General features: G+C 34.8%; 1 protein-coding gene across 8 annotated transcripts in view; it reads left to right on the top strand.

Annotated features, from left to right (window-relative positions):
• The window catches only part of CCSER2 (coiled-coil serine rich protein 2), a 162,786-nt gene that overhangs the window by 134,233 nt on the left and 9,380 nt on the right, over positions 1-19,173 (top strand). For 5 of the 8 annotated variants that reach the window (XM_060286121.1, XM_030862786.2, XM_060286119.1 and 2 more), the window contains one exon: positions 416-505. In XM_060286121.1, coding sequence (XP_060142104.1) covers positions 416-505 — 90 coding nt within the window. Of the gene's footprint in view, positions 1-415; positions 506-11,472; positions 11,558-17,504; positions 17,545-19,173 lie in introns of all 8 variants that reach the window. The other 3 variants (XM_060286123.1, XM_060286122.1, XM_030862788.2) reach the window with 2 other exon arrangements.

The raw sequence follows: 19,173 nt of genomic DNA, 5'->3' as shown, positions 1-19,173 counted from the left end.
TTTAATAGCCGAGTCCCATCAAAAATGAATTTAAGAAAGAAACTGTGCTGCAGTGATTGTAGTACCATAATACTTTAGGGACGTATTTAAAGTTTTGCTATTATATTCTATATATACTGTATATTGCTGTATATGTTCTACATCTATATACACATATATTTATATAAATAAAATCATAGGTAGTGTGTTGTATAGGCAGTATAAGAGATTGCCAACGGTAATTTTGACTACTCAAAATTTTGCCTTGCTGGGTGAATCTAAAATCCAGTCTGTGAAAAAGATGGGAGACTACTGAATAGATTTTGATGTTTGCATTTTTATTTTAACCCCCTAAGAAAGACCCTAATTACTTTGTTTGTATGTATATGTGTATATATAGAATTATACCAATGTAAAAATTTATGTTTTTGTTCAGGCAACTCGGTGTAACTGCCATCAAAAATCTAAAGAGGAAAAACGCACATATGCTGATAAATATACCCAAACACCCTGGAGAAGAATTCCTGTAAGTAACGCATACTCTTATCCTCTTTTCTTGTCATTTACTATTTCAATGTTTTGTTCTACTCCTTTTACTCTAATAATTTTGAATCTGCTGTGGCTGTCAGTTTTTTTTTAAGGTAAGTGGATTTTTCTTGTTCTTAGGTGTTTCTGTGCTTTCTAAAGCTTCTCTTCTGTGTCTTATATGAATGAATGTGCATTTAATAGCTTTTCCATTCTGCATACCGTAGGTCATTTTATTTGAGTGTCTAGTCTCTCTCTTATTGCATGTATTTATGAGAGTAGTAGTTCTCCATGCCCTACAAGAAAAAGAAGTCCAAAATGCAGTCTTCCCTCTTTAGCAGCATATGACTCTGAAAATATATTATGTAGCCTGTTCTTTTTATTTGTTGAGACTTTTCAAATATATTGTTATTATAATTACTCAAACAAATATTGAGGCTATTAGGAAGTATAAATGCATTAAGATACAGACAGTAAAGGTTATGTTTTGGGCATAGTTAGGGTAGGGAATGGCTTCTTCTAAACAGTAGAAAATAACCATGCATTCTGTGCTTCTTCATTGTTTTTCAAAAATACTACATCTCAAAACATGTTTAGTGTTAAAAATACACTTTCTGAACTCGCTCAGGATATGCCTGAGCCAGAGAGTCATCATGGCTATCAGTCATTGTTATCCTATTGTATGGTGCCAAGTAATAGGTATTTCATGGTAAAAGAACGCCTGATAAGCCAGCCTTGCTCTTCTTTTGCCTTATTTTAAGCAGTGGAATCCTCGTTAACACAAATGAACAGGGAATTATAATGGTTAGTGTAATCAACAATCTGCTTTTTTTAAACTTAACTATAGGCCTTTAAAGTTTATACGATACTTATTTCTTTTCATCTAATAAGTAGTTATTTTTTGTATGCTCTGTATAAAGTACAAAGCTAATAATTAATTTGTTCAACAAAAGTTTGGTGAGCCCCTCCCATCTCAGTTGTTAGCCTCTTGAAGTAGAAGTGGGGAATTGGGAAAGAAAATATACAGACAAACAAGGATTCTTCCATTAACAAGTGCTTATTAAAGGAACTGACGGTGTGATAAAGTGTAGAAAGTGCTGTAAGGTTCAAAGGATTGGGAAAGTCTAGGTGGAGGAATCAAGCTTGGTGAAAAGGGTGAAGGTAGTGGTTGAATCATAGAAAGCAAAAGATGTCAGTAGACAGAGACGAGTTCCAGAATTGAGAATGAGAGACTATTCTACATCAGCACTCTTCCATAGAGTTTCCTTGAGGTCCAGTGCAGTAGCCACTAGCTACATGTGACTGTTGAATACTTGAAAATGTGGCTAGTGTGACTGCAGAAGATAACTGTAAATAATATTTAATTGTAATTAAATGTAAATAGCCACATATGGCTAGTGGATACCATATTGGACAAAGCATCTCTAGAGTTAATGATGAAGTAGACTTAGATGGATTATAGGAAAGCCACCTGGAACAATAAAGGGAAGTCAGTGAAGGCAATTTTTGGAAGAAATGAAGAAAAATAAAAAAGACAGAGTTCATATTTAGGTAGTGGAAAAAAAGAGAGAAAGAAGGTAAAAATGAGTTGTAGGAGAAGATGGTACCTTCAGAAGAAGAATGGATAAGTCAAATTCTGACCAAATGTTCTCATCTGAGGGACAGAATGCCCAGATAAAATAGTGAAATGGATAACATGGAAAGAAGAATAAAAACATGGAAGGTGCCTAATCATTCATACAAGAATACTTGAAGAGACTAGGCATATGCAGGAAAATGGTGATTATGTGAGAAATAAGGATTCACTTTATAAACTTATAAGACTATATTTTAAACATAGTATGACATTGTTGATCCATGTACAAGCATGTTCTTATAAATAATACTATCTTGGACTGAATTTTAAGTTTTTAAAATGTATTTCCAATATCATTTTTAAAGGATTTAACATCAGTATTTGAAGATTTGAATAGTTATTTTGCACATTAAGTAAATTGTAAATTTTCATGATAGGTACTTTTATAGAACATTTGTTTGAACATCTTAAATTAACTAGAGAAGACAAAATACCAGAATACATTTCTAGACTCACACCATCAAAGCTTATTATTTATGCCCTTGAATCTCAAAGAAGGGATTGCAAGATGGACCCAAAGGATTCACATAATGACCCAACCTGGATTACTCTGAAAATTGAGTGTAGGAATAAACAGTTTTATTGGTATCATTGGGAAAGCTGCCAATCAGTTAAAACTCAGATTGTGCACAATTTGACCTGATACTAGTTTCCTCTCATATTTTAAGAACTAACTCTTATTATATATAGCAAAGGAGTTAAGAAAGATGCTTTTATATAAAATTTAAATGCTCTGTTGGAATTAGTTTCTAGTACAGAATCACAGATTAATCCACTTTATAGCATATTTAATAGATATGAATAAAATTTATATAAATTCAAGAATTGGAATATCATCAGCATTATTTGCAATCCTTTGTGCTTAGAATTAGGTTCGCATGACTCAGATTTATTGGATCATACATATATTGCAAAATGTTACAGTCAACTATGTTCCTATTGTAACTATTTATAAAATAGAAAATATTGAATCAGAAAAATATATCACAGACATATCACACACAAAAAAATCAATTGTTTATAATTCCCAAAGGAGAAGGAATTTACTTAGTCCTACCAGTCATGATATATGTGCTAGCAAAGAACTTTGCTCCTTTTTTTCCCCTTGCCTGGGAGATAAGATGAAATGTTAAATATAAGGAACAATATAACCCAAAGATTTGTCTCAAGTACTCTTTCCTAAGTCCTTTTTCTTTTAGACCACATGCCTTTCTGATTTGGAAGTGGGCAGTATTATTGGTTAATTTTTATGTAAGATTAATAACCTGATTTTAAACTTAGATGTGCCATTTTCTCCCAATTAGAGAGTCGTTACATTACTATTTATATATATTTCCAAAGGGAATTAAGGGATTTATTTCTTTGCTAAGCTTTTTATTTATATTCACTATTACTTATATTTAAAATATGCCACTAGAAGTATTTTAAGTGAAATATCTATATCCTTTGGTGTATAAACATGTAATATTTAATGGTCATGCAATAATGTTTAATCAATATTAGACATTGAACGTTAAATATGACCTATGTTTCAGTGAGCTAAATGCTGATAGGAACCGTCTTTGTACTGAGACATCACATTTTAGTAGGCATGTGAGTATGACAACACACCAAGAATTCTATTATATGTGTCTTTTACACTGTAGTTTATGAGCAATAGCACCTGAAACCAATAACTGAAAAATGGAATTGTTTTACAAGGCTAGGGACAAATGAAATATAGATATTAGAGCAGCTGAGTGATTTATCTGGTCATAAATTTAAGGGTATGTAAATTCGTATCCTCTAATACCAAATACCAGAACTGAAGTAGGCATTTTTGGAACTTTGTTTAAAATATCCACTGAAAGGGACTTCCCTGGTGGCACCATGGTTAAGAATCCGGCTGCCAATGCAGGGGACATGGGTTCGAGCCCTGGTCAGGGAAGATCCCGCATGCCGCGGAGCAACTAAGCCCGTGTGCCACAATTACTGAGCCTGCATGCCACAACTACTGAAGCCCACGCGCCTAGAGCCCGGGCTCTGCAACAAGAGAAGCCACCGCAATGAGAAGCCCATGCACCACAATGAAGAGTAGTCCCCGCTCGCCGCAACTAGAGAAAGCCCTCATGCAGCAACAAAGACCCAACGCAGCCAAAAATAAATAAATAATAAATAAGTTTTTTAAAAATAATAAAATAAATAAAATGTCCACTGAAAGAAACAAAGTTTGTGTGCACAGTAGTTAGAAAACAAAGGACAGCACCAAAGTTTTCCACTGCTGGTATCCATTTCATGTGTGTAATGTAGGGTTTAACTTACTGACTTAACACAGTGAGAGTGTAGGCAGGACATAGAGAGATTTTACTCTTAGAATTTAATGTTAGATAGCAATCAGTGAGAAATGGATGATCCTGTTAGGTTTCCAAGAAGCAGCATGATCAAATTAGTCTTTTAGAAGAAATTAATCAGCTTCCATAAGAGGTAATAAAAGTTGCTCCTCTTTTAGTTTATGCTAGCAGAGTGCTAACTTATCAGGCCTTTATTTGTTGGAGCATTCTAACTTCTCTTGTTCTTAGGTAATTACAAAAACATTTTTACAGATGTTTTAGAAAATTACTATTTTTTAAATGTCAGATGTAACTAAAATTTTTTCCTAGAGAATGTCTCTTTAGTATTATGCTCAGAGGGTTCTTTCAAAAAGTTACATTGATATTCCTGATATAGCAGAAAATAATACCATTTCTCTTACCTAGTCCTAAAATTTCTAAGCAAATATAGCTATCCTGATCATTCAGAGCAGTGAAGTGTCAATGTACCTTCAGCCAAAGCCCACCAGGAATATATCTGTAAAACAAGTTGGGTGGATTACTTGTTGCAGCCAGGGAGAACACACATTGTGAAAAATGATATCAAGATTGTATCAGAAAGAACCTTTTATAGGATTTGAGCTTTTCTTGGATGATTTGAGGGAGGGTCTAAGGAATCGGGTTTGCTCAGATTGGATACTATCAGAAGATAGAAAAGTCTAGAGTACTTTCTGGATGGCACAGTGTGACCTTGCCTTTATCTGTACTTAGGCAAAATTATGAAGTGACCTTATTTTGTTTCATGTTACCATGGTCTCAGAGTAACCATGGTATTCTGTGAGATTGTTTATGAGATCACTGGGCACTAGGGGCTGCTTGTCATCTTTCACAGAAGGAATACCTGGGCATGGATTAAATAAAAATTTACCAACCAGATGAAATTTCTTTTACGATTGTAACTGTAACATTTGGATTGTTACCTCTCTGTTTTTTTAAATCATTTACTATACTTTGCCATGTTTTAGTGTAGTTATTGTTGGTGGTAGTAGTAATGATTACATAAGAATTATTATGAGGAAAGAGAAGTTTGGAGAGTTAGAGTTGGATCACATTATGGAGAGACTTAGATGTTAGACTGAGAACTTTCAACTTAATTCTGTAGCCAGAAGGTTCTAGCAGGGGCCAGACTTAACTGTATTTTGTTACAGGGAGAGTAATGTGAGAGGAGAAACTGTGATTGTCATGAGGCAGGGGTTGTGTCTCATTCCTTCATCTGTGCTTACTGGCTTAGCACAGGGCCCAGTAGGATTGAATCAGTTCCAGTGAGAACACAGTGAAGGCAGGGAAAACTACTTAGAAGATTATTATAATAGCCCAGGAGATGAGGCTAACCTATGATTTTTGATCTCTCATGGAGACGGAGAGAAAATCCCTGAGGCAGAATCTGTTGTCTTGAAAAGTGATTAGATGAAAAGGTGTGATGAATGGGAAGAAGATGGATGTAAGTTATCAAATGTGGATGACTGGGAAGATGACATGTCAGTTAAGAAAACAGGAGAACCAAGAGAAGGGATTTTATTTGGTAAGAAAACTGCTAAAGGTTTTAGATATATATTTTAATCACTTGAGATTGAGATTCTGGCAGGACAGAAGGGTAGAGGAGTTTGAATATGTAGGATTGGAACTTGAAAAGTGCCAGAGAAGTTAGATATAGATGTAGATTCAAAGTGGGGTGGTGGGAGGTGGGAATGAGTTTATGGAAGACAGAAATCTCTAGTAAAGAGTTTCATCCACTAAGGAAGCTCAGTGCTACAGTGCCAACTGCCACAGACCCCTTTCGGAGCAAATAAGACCATTCCAGGAGGCTTCCTAAGCTCTCCCAGAAGAGGGAGACACAAGCAAACTAATCTTCCTGAATCAGGAAAAGTTTTATCTCTTCAGTGCTAAGATTAAAAATTCTCCATCCTCTAAGCTCAGGTGGTAACTCTCATCTGTTCTCATCCCTTGCTTTAAGAAAAAGCAGCTGCTGAGGGAAGAGCTGCATGTGTTCTGAAGAACTCGGTTCACTGTTCTTTATCTTATCCCACAAGGTTTGAGTTCACAGAAAGATGTTTTTACTTGGTCTCCCTAGGCTTTATCTTGAGAGAAATGAAATTTCCTCTAAAACCCTGAATCCAGATACTCTTGTTTTTTAATGTTTTCGTATTCTTTTATTTTGTTCTTGTTTGTGTGCATATGTATGTATTTTGTCCCACCGATTTAAAGTGTAACTAGAATGTTATGCATATGGTTAAACTATATGTCAGATATCCTATGTTTTCCTACAAGTAGATTTTTTTTCCCCTTGGATGTGATATATTCATATGCATTCCTACTGCTTTTTGTTTTTATATACAACCATTGTGATTTCTCCAGCAGAAAGCGTCTCATATCTTCATCTTAAAAGTCAGCAGAAGATTTAAAGTAGACTCAGTTGAGCAAAAGGCCCTTTCCTGGGCAGAGCTTAGGGATCTTCACAGCATCAACTAGGAAAGAATTATGCACTTTCCTGCCCTCTAATTAGTGCTCCAATATAAATGTAATGTGAGCTACATATATAATATAAATGCTTTAGTATCCAAATTAAAGCAAGAAGAAACATGCAAAATTAATTTTAATAAAATACTCTATTTAACCCAGTAGTACCATTTGAACATGTAATCAATATAAAGAAGATATTGAGATACGTTACATTCTAGTTTTTGTTTTCGTATGAAGTCTTTGACATCTTGTGTGTATTTTACATTTATACCACATTTCGATTGAGACTATCTGCTTAACCCCATGTAGCTGCTAGCAACCATATTGGATAGTGCAGCTCTGAATGGAGGTCACTGGGTTTGGCTTTAAACCTGAACTATGTAGCAGGAATTAACCAAAAAATAACACAAAATAGAAAATTCCTTCAGGTTTTAAACCATGGGTCCATTTATTCATTCATTCATTGAACTTTGACTAGTTTTTTCTGTATTTCAATCCCAGTACTAAGGGCTTTGGATACTAAATAAAAGACATTGCTTGATTCTTAGTTTATGGTACTCATGGACAGACAGCAAAGTGTAAATCAGATGATAGGACAGTGAGGCCTTGTTTCTGGACCAGAGGATGGTGGACATGTCTTCCAGTTACGGGGACTAGACCATCTGGCTCTCAAATCTATCTTCACATGGCCGTGACTTCCAGCAATCTTCAGTTCAGGAGTGTAGTGTATTCCAGCACTCACTGCTGGAAGAGATCTATCCGTCTGGGAAATTTTTCTTTCTTCGTTAATACTGTCTTTTTGCTCAAAATCATGTTTCCCATCCTTTCCTTAGATCTTATAAATCATACATCTTCTAAGTTTCGAAGTTAGGGTCTTCCATACAAGTTCCCTTCTTTGTAGAAACACTTCCAGTAGACATGGAATCATGGGGAGCCAGCACATGCTGTTTCTTAGTGCTGCTGCTTGGTGTTGCTCACATGTCTGCTGTCTCTGAACTTGCCTGGTCTCAAGGTTTAGTTAGTCATGTTTTATAGTTGTTTCAGTTTTTTTTTTTTACTATTGAAAGGAATATATAATCATCTTTTTATTATCAGGGAAATTACCTTTAGTTTATAGAGATGAGAAGGTCATTAAACATGTTTTCCTTCTCTCCCCAAGAAAATATGATCCTACCAATATAATTAGCATTTCAAATAATTTTCCTCAGTATCACTCTAATGTGCATTGTTTTTACTCCTCTGTTTGTGTTGTTACTTTTTATTTTAAATTCTTGTAGATTCATAGGAAGTTGCAAAAATAGATCCCTTATTTCACCCAATATCCCACAACAGTTACATTTTATATAGCTGTAGTACAGTGTCAAAACCGAAATTGACTTTAGAGAATGCATAGTTCTGTGCCATTTTATCACTTGTGTAGATTCCTGCAACAACTACCATATTTAAAACACAGAATTATTGCACCACTACAAAGTTCTCTCTTCTGCGCTGCCTTTTAATAGTCACAACCACTTCTTCCCTTACCATTCCTAACCCCTGACAACCACTAATGTCTTCCATATCTAAATATTGTCATTTCAAGAATTTTATATAAATGGTGTTATACAGTGTGTGAGCTTTTGAGATTGGCTTTTTTTCACCCAGCATAATACCCTGGAGATCCATCCAAGTAGTTGTGTCTATCAGTAATTTGTTCCTCTTTACTGCCGAGTAGTAGACCATAATATTGGATGTTCCACGGTTTTTTTAACCACTTGTGTCTATAATAGATAGACATGTTGGTAGTTTCCAGTTTTTGGCTATTAAAGATAAAGCTGTTATAAATATTTGTGTAGATGTAAATTTTCATTTCTCTAGGATAAATGCCCAGTAGTGTGATTTCTGGGTAATATTGTAACTGTACGTTTAGTTTTCAGAGAAACTGGCAAACTGTCAGAGTGGCTGTGCTATTTTAGATTCTCATCAGCATTGTATGAGTGATGCAGTTTCTCTGCATCCTCACTAGCGCTTAGTGTTGTCATTATTATTTTTTAAATTTTAGCCATTCTGGTAGGTGTGTAGTTGATATCTCATTGATTTGTTTGTCTTGGGGGAGTAAAGAATGGGTATCATTGTATTTGTTTTTTAAGATTTTTAGGTGCTTGCAGTGTGTGTCCAGGCCTGTCAAATGTTATATCTTAATCTCTAGGTAAACACAATAACTTAATTTAATTCAGTTTGAATCAGTAAACAGAGTCTCCCGTTTGCTGGGGACGGTTAGGCAGGGAATGTGGGACATTTAACATCTTTTAAACTCCTGACAGGTTCTAGGTATTTTTACAGATACTTTCACTTAAATTATTTTAAAGAACTAATGATTTATCATGAGAGACAATTTAATACAGTTGATTGTTTTAAGTGCCGTATAAATAGAGTTATAAAATTAAAGGATAACAGTGACTCTGGAGTTGGGGGTGTGTGAGCCAACTGAATTACAACTAAAAGTGAGACGTTTCTTAGAGATGAACCATTCTATCTTAGTTCGTTCAGGCACCTATAACAATACCACAGACTGGCTTATAAACAATAGAAATTTATTTCTTACAGTTCTGGAGGCTGCAAATTCCAAGATCAAGGCACCAGCCTGCTTCCTGGTTTATAAACAGCCGTCTTTTCCCTGTGTCCTCAACATGGTGGAAGGGGTGAGGGGGCTTTCTGGGATTTCTTTCACAAGGCACTAATCCTATTCGTGAGGGCTCCACCCTCATGAGCTAATCACTACCCAAAGGCCCACCTCCAAACCATCACACTGGGGCAGTAGGTTTCAACATATGAAACTTGGGGGCGGGAGCACAAATGACTTAGTCTGTAGCACATTCCAATCCTGCATCTTACAAATGAAGAGACTGAGACTCAGAGAAGATCAGTGGCTTTCTCAAGGTTATAGGCTCTTAGAAGATCCAAGGAAAAACACAGTTCCCTGATTCCCAGTGGGTACTATTTCCATAAACCCTCAGGGAGACGTTATTTCTTTGAGAAGGAATCTCTGACTGCTGGTTTAGTTTATTTACAAAATCCCTATCTGAAAGTTTCTTTACCCAGTGCAATGAGTAGAAGCTGGTCCTGCCTGGTGAAACCCATAGGGAGAAAAGTACATGCCCCTTCTTGGCTGAGGACTTGCTTTGTGTAAAGGTTTTGGACCAAAACATCTCTGAAACAGCAAAATCGAGTTGTATCAGGTAATATCTATGGAGAGCACCTGGAGTCATCACCCTATTAAATATTTCCTAATCTGTTTTCACAAACACCCATGGCTAAATTAGTGGAGAAGTTACAATAATTTCAAAAGACAAGATCTTTATTTACTAGGATACTCTAAAGATCATTAATTTTATTTAATTTCTTGTAGCTATTTGTTTCCTTAATCAACATAGAAAATGGATCTTTTTTTGGTTTTTGTTTTGTAGTGAGCAATGTAGGATTATTCTTAAATTTAAATGTGTCTGATTATACTGAACCTGAGACAAGGAATGTTGATACAGGAGTGGACATAAGTTTTTTATTTGGATCAGTGTTCCCGAAATATCTAAACATCAGTAAAATACATTAGTAATCTTCTAGTACATCATTTCTATATCAGATTAATTGCTGTGAAAAATTATGCATACTTTATTTTGCAAATTGAGCTGGGTGTGATGATGATTTACAAGCTCATTTTTCTTGATGCTATCATGAGTGTTTCTATAGTTTTATGTGTGGATATGTCTCATCAGTGAGGAGGCTAGGAACAGAGAGACATGAGACCCAATCTGGTTCTATTTGTGTGAACAAATTCTCTCTTGAAGACCCAGTTTTACCTGGAATGTGAGGAAATAGAAGTAAATGACATTTCTGTTGTTTTCCAGTTCTGATAATCTGATCAAAATAAGTAAAGCTAAGAAGCCACAAGTTAATAAAATTAAAAAGTTTGCATGTGTAACCTGTGGCCTGTATGTCACATTCTTGATATAGTACTCACTCTTACAACATCCTAAGTCTTTTGAATGCTGTGTTGGTTCTGCTATCTTCAGCTAATGTTCTTTATTTTAGCTGCTAATCCTTTGAAAACCTATGAGTTAAAAAAGAAAAAAATTTTGTATGATAATTTTTTAATGCCTAATTTATTATTGATGCAGTTTCTGTGTGTTTAACTCTTAAAAGTCTATCTCCCCTTTTAAATGCTTTCATTTTTTGCAAAAAAACTGGAATCTGCTACTTTAAAAAGAGATACATGATGATAAATGTAATTGTATGCCAGAAAAAATATATTATTTCATATGAATTAACTACAAATATTAGAGGAAAATAATTTTTTTCTTAACATATAAAAAATAACTAGTTTTGGATTATGATGTATTTTTAGTAATTTGGGCTGCCTGTATTTAAAAAAATGAAATCTGTCTTCTCATTAACACTGTTATTTTTTTTTAAAGTATGACTGTGGTTTCTCTATTTTTTGGTTCCCTTTTTTATTATACCTCCCTACCCCCGTCTCTCTCTGCACAGGGTGGGTATTCTGCCCCCTCCTTCTCTCCTTGGCAGGGCTCCTTCCAAGGCATCCCACGGACTGTTCCACCGCACCGCAGACAGAGTGAGTCTGTGTCTCTCACTCCTATCCTGCTCTGGCTTCCCATTCATGGTATTCCCCTTCTGCATGACTATCCCTCCCCAGCACCTCCTCTCCCTCCAGAGTGACCTGCAGGCACACGCTAAACCAGCACTCCCTGGGCTCTCCTCTCTTAATTAATACTTCCTTTGACTGCATGTAAATAGACTTTTCTCCTTAGAGCCTTAGGAAAGCTGTCTGAAGTTAATGTCATTCTAATGCCATTTAAACCTATTGCCAGTGACCCTATACCTACTGACATGCATCTGTCTTTAATATATTTTCTATTTTCATGACCTTGAGATATATGAATAAAAATTTTTTAAATCTAGTCATGTTAAAAATGTATACACTATCTGCAGTAGTATAATGGACAGATGCATATTGTTTAGGGAGCAGGCTTACTAGACCATTGCACATTTCTTTAAATATTTTCTAATCAAAAGGTGTTGATTGTGTTTCACTGTCATCTAATACAAAAATCTTTTAAATCATTTTTAAGAGTGTTTTTAATAACTAATATGTCTTTGTAATTTATCAGCTGCTTTACAGTACAGAAGAAATGGCTTTTGAATATGCATGGTTTACTAACATTTCTAATGATTTAGTAATTGTTTGACTTAAAAAAAATCTTTGTTTACATTAAATCTGCTTTCCAAAACAGCGTTTATTATTTTGTATTATGTACTTAAGTATATAACTGGTAAGTTGGTTATATTTTATCTTTTTTGAAAAGTCACCCAAAAAAAGCTAATGTTAATGAAAAAGATATAAATGTTGTCAGAGTCACTTTTATGCCTTCTCCATAGATTTGCCCTGATTTGTGATTCATATCAATTTTTCATAAATTATTCTTATCAAAGTCATGTGAAGTATCAAAGGTCCAAAAGGGGGAAATTTTAAGCAGTTAAAATTTTAAAATGTGATTTATTCAAATAAAACTTTATTTCTTGAATTAGTCAATTATAAAGTATCAACATGAATTTGAGACAAGGTTTGAAATTTATTTTTTGACCATTATGCCTTTCCTTCCCTTTTGCACTTTTTAAAGAACAATGGAATAGAGTTTGCATAGGCTTTTATATCAAGTTTATTTACTAGCAAGTTAATTTGTTGGGTGAAAGCGTTCCTCCCTTTTCCTCCTTTCCCATCTCCTACCACCTTTGTAAATCCTCCTTTTTACTTCCTTTGCTTCAATTAGGTTGCTTTCTTCTCCATTTGAAGATGGCTAGCACATAAAGAATTATACTAAATTGCTAGTGAACTAATCTGAATTTCAAAGGGCAATTACAACAAATGATAATGTATTCTTAAACTGTAGCCAGTATACTGCATGGTTGACAGATTTACCTCAGATTGAGGTAAATTACGCACCTACCTTAACTTTTCTGAAGCCCCCTTATAGTCCCTGTTCTTTTTCTCCACTGTTCTTCTCCCCATTCTCCTTCTCAGCTACATGTAATATGGAATTGGAGTTTACGGTTAATTATTCAGTATTACAAATAGTTTAGATTTATTTTTAAAACATGTTTCCCAGAAGCACCCATTTCACTAGTTTCTCATTAGTATAGCTTTAGAAATTACTTATCCCTCACCTGAATCGTTGGCTCTCCATTTCCAAATGCTTCTTTCTCCTTTGGGTTCAGAGGTATTTTTTTCATTTCCAACTATGAAGCAGCACCGTCTGTCCTTCAGCACTACTATCAAGAACTGTCTTTCTAGCTTTTCTAGGTCAAACCTGCTTTCTCTGCATCTCCAAGTTAGCAAAAAGAAAGTTTGGTTCGCCAGAGTTTGGATGTGTTGGCCACCTAGGAGAAGGTATATACATTGGAGTCTTTTCCTGGGTAAGTTCTCATGGCTTATGCAGCTAAGAGAACTGGCCCTGAGACTTGATCATTGAGACTTGTAGAACTCTGTTTGTGGAAAGTGCTAACTAGAGGACTTATTCACAGCTTTTTTTTTTTTTTTTTTTTGCGGTACGTGGGCCTCTCACTGTTGTGGCCTCTCCCGTTGCAGAGCACAGGCTCCGGACGTGCAGGCTCAGCAGCATGGCTCACGGGCCTAGCCGCTCCGCGGCATGTGGGATCTTCCCGGACCGGGGCACGAACCCGCATCCCTGCATTGGCAGGCTGACTCTCAACCACTGCGCCACCAGGGAAGCCCTGTTCACAGCTTTTTGACAGCTCTTATTGAGCTTTGAAGGTTCCTTTAAAGGAAATATGTTTAAACTACTACACTTTTAAATTTACCCTGAGAACGCCTAAAGGAGTATAAAAAAATAATATAAAAGAGTGTAAAATAATAATGATTATTATTTTATAACGATAAAATATAGAGAAGGAGAAGGATATGAAATTATGGGAGTAAATCCAGTAGTTTTCCAGAGAGTTTTGGAATAGGTGTCCCCATTTCCTGCACTAAACTGCTATGTATTCAGTGAAACAATATTTGTCTCCACATTTAGTCAGTTTGTGATTTCTAGTGCTGATTTTAATTTTTGAGAGGTTAATTCTGTAAGTGATGGTATGTAGTTGAGAGAGTTCTCCTACATTATCGTGTTTCAATAATAAGTTCTTTCTGATGCCCTCTTGAACATCAACTTAAGCGAACTGCCTTTTTTTGTAAATGCAGAAGCCAGGTAAGCTTGTCTATTAGTCTTCAGTAAGGTAGTCTGTTTTTGTTTTTTAAAATGTGTAAGAGTAGTGGACCTAATAAAACAGGCATAAAGAGATAGCCTGTTGCAGATATTGCAGAGAGTGAAATAACTAATGTTTACAGGGACTATTTAGCTCTGGTAACTCCAGAAAGCTGCAGTGGCCAAGGATGTTCTTGGTGAATTTAAGAATAACTCTAAAAAAATGGAGATAAAAGGAAAATCCTGGTCTTTTTTTTTTTTTTTTTTTACTTTCTCAGGAAATTTTGACTTACATTCCTTTTCTCAGGTATATTACTAGTCTCAACTTGATGATGCTTATCTCCCAGTTTCAAATTAAATTTTCCCTAGGTTAGCAGAAAATATCTACATTTAAACATTCAAAGGTCTTCCTGCTGTCAGTAGGCACTTCAGCTTTTGTCCAACTGACTTAACTGGCATTGGTTTAGTCTTTCTAATTTCCAACTGTGTAAAATTAGGAATGATATATATATAACCTACCTCACAGTATGAAAATTTAATAAAAATAATTACTTTCGGCAAGTAACAGCCTTAATGGTAATCTCAAATAACATTTCTTGCCAGAGCATGTGCTTTCAGGAATACCTGACTTTTCAAAAAGTGTATCTTGGAATAATACCTATTTCTTATCATGCCTAAAGAGACTTAAAATTCGCTGTTTAACACCTTTCTTGAAAGAATTTAGAAATCTTAACTTCCTTTAGCTTCCACATACAGTAACTTAAATTGGAAGAAAAAAGTTGTTTTTAAGCAACAAAAGTAACAAATACATGTTTATGTCTTAATAGCCATATTAAGCCCAGCAGTCTCTTTTTTAAAACATTTTATTGAAGTATAGTTGATTTACAATGTTGTATTTAGTTTCTGCTGTACAGCAAAGTGACTCAGTTATACATACATATATTCTTTTTCATATTCTCTTTTATTATGGTTTATCACAGGATATTGAATATAGTTCCCTGTGCTATACAGTAGGACCTCGTTGTTTATCCATCCTATATATAATAGTTTGCATTGGTAATCCCAAACTCCCAGTCCAGCCCAGCAGTTTCTTGATGCAGTGCTGCCTGATTTCTAAATTTATATTATAATAATCACTAATTGTATTCACCAGAATTGTATTAAGAATGGCAATTATATTGCCTTATATTTTCCTCCTCCTCTTACAACCTTCAGGGGTTGTTTCACAAACCTTTTTTGACAAATTCATTTTACATCATAACCCAGTATATATTTACTGAATGAAACTATATATTTACAACCCAAGACACACGTGTGTATATTTAATATTCAGATTAAAGATTCATGAAACAGTACTTTCTGTTAGGACATATGATACTCTCATATTTTTTTCCCAATTTTTTGTTTTGCTTTTTTTCACATAGTATTATATGAGCATTTTTTATATAGTAAATATTTCTTGAAAACATTTTAATGGCTACATGATAATACATTATCATGTGACTATGATATCATTTATTTAATGTTTTCCTGTTGTTTGACATTGATGTTGTTTCCATTTTCCCCTATTAAACAGAGATACTATTATAGTGCAGTTTATTCTTGTGTTTAGATCAGTGTCAGCACTAGAAGGGTGGTTCTTAAAGGATGTGTGCTTTTTAGAGATGCTTGATGTGTATTGTTGAACTGTCAAACATGTTCATAAGGTATACATTAACGTGGCTCAATCCGATTGGCTTCACCATGTGACTGTAATCAATTGTACATGTAAAGATAGCATCAGTCAGTGCTTTAATCAGAATTTAGCTCTGAGAGTGACTTTTCATAAAAATAAAATATTTTTGATGAAGTCGAAAAGAGTAACTCAGTAAAAACTGAACAATTTGATTTTACAGTAAGCTATTTTTTTAGAAGTGTGGTTGATATAGAATATGGCACTGTGTCCATATTTGCAGTTAATTCAAGTGCAGATTAGTCATTGGTTAATTGACTAGAAATGTGCATCAAACTCATGGTCCAGGAGGCCGTCCCATAAACGTAGGCATGGGTTAGTTTCTTTCTCAACACCTTGCAATTATGAGAAACAAAGCAATTGCTGTTATCTGTATAAGCCTTTTATAGCCTGCTCTGCAGATTGTGGGATTGTCTTGTTAGCTGTATTTGTTGCCATATCATAGTGCCTGCAGTATCCTACTCTGGATAAATATACCATGCGTATTGGTCACAGCAGTGGAATTGTACTATTATGATGTTATTTAGTTTAGTTTTTTCTTTTTCCCTGAACTGTTCTCCATCCCAGGGGTAGATGCTGATGGGTTCTTTGTCTTAGAGATACAGACTCATGAAAATTAAGCATCTCACACTAATTATGCCTGTGCAGTAAATACTTACTTAAGTCACTATTATTCACGTCCATAGTTTTTATATTTTTAATTAATTTGTATTGGAGTATAGTTGCTTTACAGTGTTGTGTTGATAGTTTTTAAAAGCAGTTAACTGATCAACTTAGAAAAGTCATTGAACTCCTTATTTCAGAAATTGCTTATTTATAATTTATATTTATCAGTCATATATCTTCCCTAAGTTCTCTGAGATCTAGAGGCACTATTCTGAGATCTAGGGAATGAGAGCATTCCTGGTCCTCAGGAATCCTTGGAAGCTTTGATTGGGGTCATGTGAATTATAGACCAGAATTCTTTGAATCTGGTTATACTAGGGATCCAGTCCTGTCTTCCATCTCTATAGTGATGTGGGGAGCCTTGCTTATAATGTAGAACATTATATTTAAGACATACATGAAAATCAGATTATTCTTTTATTGGTCTTTAATGCAGCAGCAGTTAAAAGTAAACATTCAGTTGTATTTATAATATGCAAGACTGAAATTATTAAAAATAATTTCTACTTCCTTTATAAGGGATTACATGCAGCTAAACCTTTTTAGATCTTTGGAGTATGAATATTAATTGTGTCAAAATTCTTTTCAGTATTTTATTTGGTAAGATTCTTCAAGTGATTCCTTTTAAGGGTAAGAAGATTATATACACTGTTCTGTGGATATGAATATTTGTATTAACTTGCAAACCACTTCAGCAAGAAAGTATAAATCTATTAAGAATATGTTTTCATTTTATAGAAATATATTAAAATAATAAGTCCTAGAAAAATACAACAAAAGAAAAGCAAATACCGTTGGCTGCTACCCAGTCATGGCAATTCCTTGGTGTTGTATGTGGTCTCTGACACCACTGTCCTGTCTTTTTCTTGTCTCTGCTCTCCCATTATGCCATTGGCAAGGAGTTGAGAAGTTAGTCCATTACTTCTCTGACAAAGCGTGGTACAGTACAATTTCAGATTTTTTCCTACCACCTTCTTCATTGTAACTTTTCCCCCCCAGTTTGCATGATGCATGTCAGAGCCTGCATGAAGTTACAGGCATGTTATAAATGGCTCCATTACCATCTTCCTTTTAACCTTTGAAATGTATTTAATAATGATAATAAACTTGTATATATCAAGAAAATAATATTAGGTCATTCCTGTGTCTGTTATGCAATAGCATTTTTATGAACATTTTCTGTTTTCTACCTTACACACTTTGACATATTTTTACTCCATCAGGACTTGATATTTCTAGCTGCTGTCTTACTATTGGTGACTTTAGAACAAGAATGTTTACAGAAACTTCCTTTGTATGTTTACAGATATGACTATTTTTTCTTATGTTAATACTAGAAATCTTTGAAGTGCTATGAAATGGTGAAGGTGAAGAGTTTTTGTGATGAGTGCTAATTTGCATTTCCTTGTGTTCAGTATATTTCCTCCAGTGGGTCTCTTGGAACCATTTTTCCCTGGAAATACTGCTTCACCATGTGGCTTGAATTTGGTGTCTGAGAGTTATCCTCTGTAGGACAGATCAGCTAAGAAGGAAATAGGACATTATCTAGGAAAGTTAATACCTGAATGTTGGTATTGAATCTGTCTTTTTGAGTTTTTAAAACAATCATCTGGCTATATTGCATATTCTGAAAGTCTGTGAACTCATTGGACTTAACCCAAATACCAAAGAATAATAAAATTTTAGTGCTGCATTTTAAATTCTCTGTCAGTTCAAATTCTGGCTTTGCCATTTACTAAAGTCTGTGAATTTGGAGATTCTACTTAATTTCATTTAACCTCAGTTTACTCATTTAAAAAAAGAAGATAGTACCTTCCACCTAAGGTCTTGTGATAATTAGAGATTATGCATGTGAGCATAGAGTTTGGTTGTCTACCATTGGAAAGAAGGGAAACCCTTCTTTTACAGTCTAGAGTATAATATTTCTCAAGTATATGTAATGTGTCAGGCATAATACTAAGCACTTTATATGCATGTAATCATTTGTGATTTACAACAATTCAATGAGGTATAGGCACTATTATCCTCATTTTACAAGTTACAAAATTCCATCTCAGAGTAGTAAGATAATTTACCCAATATCTCACTGATAGAGATAGAGCCAGAACTCAAACCCAGATCAGTCTGACTTCCAAAGCTCAGTGATTCAATACTGTGTTGTACTAGCTCCTTCATGTAGCCACATGTAAATTTTCTCTAAACGTTAAAGTGCCTTGCATGTCCTAGCTCTAGTTTATCTCCAGGAGGACACTTGAGGAATCTTGACTTCTGTGTCATATCAGATATGCCTCCTGTGGATTTAAAACATTTAGATATGACTGACATTATTGAGATATGTATTTGGAGCCTAGAAACCTTGCAATCTGTAGCAACTAGTTTATTATAATACTATTATAGAAGTTGCTTCCCTGCCCCCCCCAAGATGTAGTTACAAAAGGACAATGGCTTGAATTAATCATTTTCACACCTTTTCATAGTCGTGAGTGACATTTACTGAGCAATTTTGATGTGCTCTGGGAGGTTCTATCCTAAGTGTTTTACAGTTATAATCATTTTTAATTATTAGAA

The sequence above is a fragment of the Globicephala melas genome, chromosome 16, assembly GCF_963455315.2.
Source record: "Globicephala melas chromosome 16, mGloMel1.2, whole genome shotgun sequence".
NCBI lineage: Eukaryota > Metazoa > Chordata > Mammalia > Artiodactyla > Delphinidae > Globicephala > Globicephala melas.
The sequence above is the reverse complement of the archived record's forward strand: the minus strand, read 5'-3'. Positions and strand labels throughout refer to the sequence as shown.